This window comes from Leptonychotes weddellii, chromosome 13, assembly GCF_054177405.1.
Source record: "Leptonychotes weddellii isolate Sample4059 chromosome 13, ASM5417740v2, whole genome shotgun sequence".
NCBI classification, from domain to species: Eukaryota; Metazoa; Chordata; class Mammalia; order Carnivora; family Phocidae; genus Leptonychotes; species Leptonychotes weddellii.
This window is the reverse complement of record NC_138381.1, coordinates 80,675,421-80,683,008: the sequence shown is the minus strand read 5'-3', so window position 1 is coordinate 80,683,008 and position 7,588 is coordinate 80,675,421. Positions and strand designations below refer to the sequence as shown.

The 7,588-nt window shown below is 60.3% G+C and overlaps 1 protein-coding gene across 1 annotated transcript in view; it reads right to left on the bottom strand.

Moving 5' to 3' along the window:
• Positions 1 to 359: 359 nt before the first annotated feature.
• ADGRD1 (adhesion G protein-coupled receptor D1) overlaps positions 360 to 7,588 on the bottom strand; it is an 83,442-nt gene continuing 76,213 nt past the window's right edge. Inside the window, exons 20-23 of the mRNA XM_081800964.1 lie at positions 6,186 to 6,364; positions 4,904 to 4,945; positions 3,558 to 3,650; positions 360 to 2,357 (exon numbers count right to left, since the gene is read on the bottom strand). Of these exons, the coding sequence (XP_081657090.1) occupies positions 2,262 to 2,357; positions 3,558 to 3,650; positions 4,904 to 4,945; positions 6,186 to 6,364 (410 nt within the window). The 3' untranslated portion in view covers positions 360 to 2,261. The remainder of the gene's footprint in view (positions 2,358 to 3,557; positions 3,651 to 4,903; positions 4,946 to 6,185; positions 6,365 to 7,588) is intronic.

The following is a 7,588-nucleotide window of genomic DNA, read 5'->3' as shown; positions in this document are numbered from 1 at the left end:
GTGGGAGAGCCGTGCGCAGGGCCGGGCGGCTGGGGCCGACGGAGGTTCCCGCACACCACACACCTACGCAGGGGGACACAGGCCTGAGCAGACCCTCTCCCCATCGTCCCTCCCCAGGCCCAGGGGCTGGTGCTCGCCCCCTGCCGCCCTGCCCGGGGGAGGGAGGCTCCCGAGAGCCGGGCTGTTGTCCACCACGGTGTCCCCAGAGCTAGGATGTGCTGGATACACAGTAGGAGCTGAATAAATGTCTGAATCCCAGGGCGGGATGTCACCCATGTGCGTTTCTCCACAGATTTTTGTCTTGAGACTCCATCCCGCTCACCTCCTATAAGCGAAAAACTTTAGGACCACACTTCATCTTAAGGACATTGAGAGTTTATTTCATAAAAAATCACAACATGTTTTCACTACTTAGTGGCATTCATCATTTTTCCTGTGCTGTGAACTACTCTAAACACACGATTCTTTCCTATTTATCATCTTTGGCCAAATTATGTGTAGATAACAAAGCACTGCAGAAGCCAAAGTCTATAACCTATAAATAAAGTGCACTGCTTTCCTTCATTAGAAATAAAAAGTTTGCTCATTACTCCCCTTGATATATTAGCTATGTAGAGTGAATATGCTGAGCGTAAAACACAGAATTTCCTAAAGGAAAGACAGTTCTTACTCGATTTGCTTCACCAGAGACGAAAGAGACGAAACTCCAAGCGTAGATCTCAGGAATACAGTGTTCTCACTTCTAGGTGCTTGCGGGCATGACGAGGATCCAACGCCCAGTTACAAGTGGTCTGGTTTCTGGAATCACAAGGAAGCCTGGGCAGGCGCTGGGCACACTCGGGCTTTTCACTACACACACGGGGTCTCGGCAGCACTCCAGCCCCCCGCCCGGCCCCGGGGCCTCGCGGGGAGGCAAGAACAAAGACGCACCGCGATCCACACGTGGCTCTCGGTCAGACCCCTCCCCGTGCAGGACATGCCTGTGGGTGAGTGAGTGATCGGGGTGGCACCTGAGCAGGAGGGGGAAGGCACGCAGAACCACGGAGGGAAGGCCCCCCGAGAACGGGCGGGCGTGTGGGGCGAGCAGGGCTTGGTGCCACCGCGGTCACAGCTTACAGAAGATTCTCCAGTATCGGCCACAGGTCTGACCGTCTGAGCCACATGCTCACACACACCGTCACCGCGGACGCCCCGGTCTGAGCTCTCCCAGCCTGTGTCCCCATAGTCAATGGCACTGGGGGAGCTTCTAAGGTCACAGGCCCTGGCGTCCCAAGGACCCTGCCCACACACACAGCGGTAACGGCCACCCCATTTCCTAGGGCACCCAGCCCCAGCTCACAAACCAACAGCAACTGGAAGACACAGCCGTCAGGTCACCCTCCCCAGGCCCGTGGGGCAAGCAGCCCTGCCGGCGGCAGTCGGCCTCTGCGGCCACACGGAACGCGCTCACTCCCCTCCACGGGCATCTGCCCGTGAGACGCAGAAAGCGTCTGCAGGTGACCAACAGGAAGCTCTGGGGAAGTGAGGCCATGGGAAACCCCTGTGGGGCCGCCGGGACGAGGGAGGGCTCAGGTGCTCGCAGCGGGGCCGGGACGAGGTGGACCGTGAGTGTGGAGAGAGCACTCGGAGGGGGGGGCTGGGAGCTCTCCCCGCAGCGGGCCCACCCCGCTCCTCCCCCAGAAGGGGCATTCACCTGCGGCCAGGCCTGAGCAGTCAGCGCCCACAGCCCAAAGCCCCCGCACTGGAAGGCAAGCGTGGCCTGCGGGGCACCAGCCTGCACAGGGCCCCTCTTCTCAGAGCTTGTGACGGCTGATTCAGCAGGTTGAGGACATTCTTCACCTCCTCACACACCCGTCTGCCTCCGCCTGACCCTCAGGGGCCCCTGGGGGCCCTCACCTCCCCCACAGGACCTGGCCCTCTGGTCCCAAGTCCCCATCACGGCGCCCAGGCTAACTTGCCCTCCTCGCACTGCAGCCCCAGGGTCCTGTATGCCCATGGCGGGTGCCCCGGGGGACAGTCACTTGGCCACGGGAGGACCAGAGCCGGGAGGGCCGCCCACGACCGTGCATCAGGCTTCGGGCCCAGCAGTGGGCTCTGTCACACGGGAGGGTCAGAGGTGAGGAAGCCTGTCACGGGGGCCAGGATCCCCACATCCAGACAGCAACAAGGAGAGGGTCCCACGGTGAAGGCAGAGTGTTTCTTGTGTTTAGTTTGCGGGGTGTGTTCTGAGCAGCAAGATGGCCAGTCAGTGGCCTCCCTGCTCACACGGTGGACAGGTCCACGCGGTGGGCAGAATGGCTGCTCTTGTCCCAGGGGCTGAGCTTGGTGGACACGGTGCCTGGCCGGGTCCCATTCATCTGCAAATCACAGAGGAGTGAGCTGTGAAGACTCGGTCCCAAGATGGGAAACCAGGCCCCAGGGGGTGCGGAAGCGCTGGGCCAGAAAGCTGCGTGAGGCTCCCCTCCACCCCAGCAGGGACGCCCTGCTCCCCGTCTCTGCACTGGCGCCCTCCCCCGTCACTTCCGCGAGCTGCTGCGTGCACGCGTTCCTGCACGCGTTCACTCGAGCCCCGCTGCCCGTCCGAGCACTCACCCCCGTGCACTCACCGCGCTCAGCCCGCCCCTGCTGCAGGCTCTGGGGTCACAGGAGCGAACAGTGCTCACCAGATCCTGGCTCCCACGGGGTACCCGCCCGTGGGAGGCGCGAGAGAGCCACACGCGCATCAGTGAACAGAACATGCGGGTGGTGGCCGTGGCTCGGTGCCGTTACTCCGCACTGCCCGGGAAGTTCCTCCTGAGGGGAGGACCCCTGAGCCAGGCCCTGGGCTCATGCAAGAGGCAGCGGCGCCATGAGAACACGCATCATCTGGCCCAGGCACCTGGGGGTCCTGCTTGTGTCTGCACTTCCTGCAGGAGGGTGAACCAAGCCCGGTGTGGAGAGGACAGGCTTGTCGAGATCCCTGAGCACCAAGACCCCCGTTCTCGGGTGTCTGCAGAGGGAAGAGACCCCTGCAGGGGAGGAGCTCCCTGAAGGCCGGGCTGTGCCTGGTGACGTTCATGCCTCCCCGGGGCACCAGCAACATGCCCAGGGTCTGTCTCCTGGTCAACTGATCCTTCCATCCTCCTAAGTCAACACGGAAGTCGTGCCCCTGGGAAGTGGGCAGGAGGTCATGGGAAACCACAGGACAGAGGACCCTGCCGTGGGCATAACGTCACCACAGAGCACAGGCCGTCTGCCGGCCACGTCAACCGTGAAAGGGCTGGGCAGGAACCACGAACACCTGAGCCTCACGACCACAAGCCTGAGCGGGGCAGCTAGCTGCCTGCCAAGGTCAGGCTCAGGGAAGCAAGGAGAGGCGCACTGGGCGCTCTGGGTTTAGGAGGCCCAGGAGGGCAGAGGCCTGGTGCACCTCAGCAAAGCTGGAAGCCACTCTGGCTTTCCAGGTGACAAGGACAGAAGACAAGAGCCTGCGGGCCCATGAGGCTAAGGGTGCAGGCATGCAGGGCAGGATCGAAGCGAGAGCAGCGGATGCAGACAAGACACCACAGGGCACTCACGACATCGGAGCTGAAGGGCTTCGCGTTAGTGTTGCGGGTGGAGCTACTCGTGAGGGTCCAGACCTTGGTTTTATGTTTGAAGGCAGCCCTCACCTTTGAAGGCAGAACAGAGGGCTGGTTAGAAGCAATTTCAGTGGTGGAAACAGCAACAATGAGAAGTTGTTCTCAAAGGACCCTAGGTTTTGTGCCGAAATAAAGTCCCAGAATACCAGCTGCAGGGTATGGGCAGGATATGGAAGCATCATATCCAGACTCACTGCCTCATTCGGCAGATGCAGACTCTGTCCCCACCACCGTACCAGGGCCTGTGGAGGGAGAAAGCTGGATCTGGTGTGGTCCCTGCTGGCCTCATGCCAGTTCTGGACAGGGCACCGGACATGCTCAACAAGGAATGGTGGAGGGGGCAGAGTGTGACCAGCAGCATAAACAATGGAGAAGAAAGTGAACAAATGCAAACATGGGGTGGGCCATGCATGGCTCAAAGCCACGTCCCCTTCCCATCTTGTGGACCATAGTTTTGGGCCCTGCTCGGCTGCTCCCTGGCTTGACAATCATGTGACCCCTCCGCCACTGGTCACCATCATCTTCAGCGACTCACCCTGCTCCCCGCCCCCCGCCCGCAGCATCCCTTCCCTCCTGCCTGACCTATATCCCTGTACGAACAGACCCTCCGCAGAAACAGCACAGATGGGTGGTACCTCTCCGTCTGTTCCCACTCACCACTCCAGAGGTAGCTCCCCATGACCAAGCCTGGTGGGGTCTCAGATGTCAAGCCCACGATGTAAGCGTAAGTATGGGTCTCGGGGAACGGGGAACGGAGCAGCCTCCACCCTCCCCATGGCCAAGTGCATGGCAGGTCAATGCCCAGACTGCACTTGAGAATGAGCCCACTCCAGCTGCCCAGTGCCCGTGGAGGGCATGTGACACAGTCCCCCCTAAACCCTATAGTCAGGAGACCTCCTTCTTACGCCCCAGACAGCTTCTTCATGCCTTTGGGGAGGACTGCTGGAAGGACATCTCTCCCTAATGTGCCAGACAGCAAGCAAGCAGGTCTAGATTCTGCAGGTCAGCTGCCCCCCACCGTCTCCATTGCCCCTGTCCTCCAGAGAGCCAGCAGGGCCTGTGAGATGCCAGGAAGGGGCTCCTGGATGTTGCTCAGCGACCAGGATGCAAGAGAAGGGCTGACAGAAAGCACCCCCACTGCACACAACCTGTCACCACTACCAAAGCCTATTCAGGTTTATGCTCCCAGACACCAGCCCGATGGGCAAGACTGTTCCTGCGCCCTGTGCCCTTTCAGAAATGAAAACACCGCCTCACGTTTTCAGGAAGTAGAAGAGACGTACCTCTGAATTCAGGAGACAATGGAAAAGGAAGATGAAAAACCCCTGGGGAGGAAGAGAACACAGGATTAGGCCTCGCATTTTGTCACGGCACTTTCCGAGGCTCCCTCCCAAGGCCACGTGGGTTTGGGAGTGGCACTGGTGTGACTCACTCCTGGGAAGCCTGCAGGCGAGCTGGGGGACAATCCTATGGTCTGGAGCCCCTGAGAATGGAGGGGGTCCTTGATCCCACGGTGAAATCTAGCCTAGGGGCAGGCACCACTGTGACCTACTATGGTGTTTGGGCAAAGGTACAAAGACAGGCGGATTCCCAGACAGGACAGACCCAGGAATGAGGAAAACGCAGGGGATGGACCAAGGAGAGGACGTCAGACAGTCAACTAAACTGAGCCTTGGTGTCCTCATCTCAGACAGCATGATAACAACAATGAAATGGGCATGAGAATGAAGAGGTCCCCAGAACTCTGCAGACAGCTTCGGTGCGTCCAGTGCTAGGCAACATCTCCCGTGATTTATCTCAGTTACTGCTGAATCTGCCCCAGTCGTGGGTCCAGTTATTGTTCCCATTGTATGGAGGAAGAACTGGAACGCAGAGAAGGTAAGTGAGGTACCCCGGGACCCAGGTGTGCAAGGGCTGTGGCCAGGACAACGGATCACATTTTTCTGTAAACCACCAGCAAAACAACGCGTGCAGCTGATTACAAGTTGGAAGCCCGACACACTTCCGTAAGATGCAGTCTGGTCGGGACCCAGACCGCAGCAAGGGCTGCGTGGGTGGGCCGTGCTCACGCTCACCAGGGTTCAGCCATAGGCTCAGCTGTGTGGCTGCGGGTGGTGGTAGGCACTCACTTCCACCCTTTCTTGGGGGCGTGTGGGTTTGGGGATGCAGGCTCTGAGCACCCCAAGTCTCTGGTTTCCAGGCTGCTGCCCCTTCCCTGCCCCTCCATGACCCAGACCTGAGGAGCACACCATCAGCATCCCTCTGCGCTCGGCTCCCTTTGCAGAGCTGCACACATGCAACTGTCTTCCCTTTCAGGCCCAAGGGTGCCTCCCGCCGGTACCGGCCGGCATGATGAGGCAGCCCAGCTGCAAACAGGGGGGTGGCCCTGCAGGCCCCGTGGGCAGAGACGCTGGTGCGTGCCCCGTCAGCACCTGTCTTCGGACCTCAGGCATGCCCGTGCGGCAAGAACAGAGAGGGGGGTCTCTGTCCTGCCCGGGTGGCAACCTGCTCCACACACACCCGCTCGTAAGCTGACAGTCTGCCTGGCAGTCCCACGGCGCTCACCTGTAAGGAGTTGAGGATGGCAAATATGTACTGGAAGGCCAAGGCCTGGCTGTCGACAGCAAGCACACCAAAGATCCACGAGGTTCCCAGGATGGGCAGCAACACGGCCACGGCTTTTGCCGTCAACCTGAAAGAGAAGTGGAGATGGCCACTCTGGGGGGCAGGCAGGTGAGGTGGGTCTAGGGGACTGTCCTCTCAGTGTGAGGCCTCTGAAAGGGAGCAGACACAGCCCTGCTGGGCCCGGACCTGGTCTCCATCCTGCAGGGAACCCTGGGTGAGGAGTGGGCCGCTTGGGACCTGAGACAGGGTCCCTGGCCACGCCAGCAGCCCTGCCCCCACGCTCCTGCTGCTTGCACTGGGCGCCCAGCAGCCATCATGCCCTCTGGGCACCCTCAGCTGATCACCCGGATCCAGCCGGCCCCAGTGCTGGATGGAAATGCTGACCCCAGGCACCCACGGAGGACAGCAGAGCCAGGGCTCCGGTGTGGGCCCAGCAGGGTAGGAAGCATGCTCAGAACCAGCCTCACAGGCTGCTTCTCAGAATGTGGGTTCCGTGGAGTGTGGTCCCTGCTGTGTGTGCAAGCCCAGAGCAGAGCTAACACCCAGTCAGCCCCCAGTGAGTGCCAGCCGAGTGAATGAGGCAAAGCCCACGTGGTCGCCGGGCCCCAAGCCGTTTCTGACAGACCTCGCAGTCTACCCTGACTTCTGAAACAGCTCGGCTTTGCACACTGCGGGTGGTGCACCCGGGCTTCAGAGGAAGCCTGCAGACAGAGGTGGCTGCACTCATCACTGGGCGCACGGACAACACACCTGCCTCCCTCGCTAGACCACGAGCTCCCACGGCTGGGCGGGGGCTGCACCGCAGCACCCCCAAAGTGCAGCAAAGCACCAGGGCCCAGCAGCTCTCAGGAGCTGATCGCTGAATGAGGAATGAATGAGCGAGTGCATGAGGGACAGACCGACCAGTGTGCACACATCCAGCCTCTCTGGGAGGAGGTGAACCACGGCCACGCTGAGCCTCCTGGCGGGACACCCAGGATCCCGGCCCCGGCAGCTTCTGGCCACAAACCCTGAAAACCAGAGAATGCTGCTCACAGATCAGCTGCCTGGGGAGCGGCAGCCCCACGTCTTCCTAAAGTCAATACAGTCAAAACACCCAAATCTGGGAAACAAAGCATCATGGACTATGTAGCTTCATCTTTACATCCTGGAAAATCCGTATGGGAAAAGAGCCGTCTCGAGAAATGGGTCTCAAATTGTGCTGTTTTTTCTTAAAAACTGAAGCATCAAAACAGACGATCTTGCGGAAGACGTGTCCAGCTGGAGGTCTCCGAGGCCTTTTGTTAACACGGCCAGAGCTGTCGGGGTCCCCTCGTCACGTGCAGAAGGAGCAGGTCCCTGCA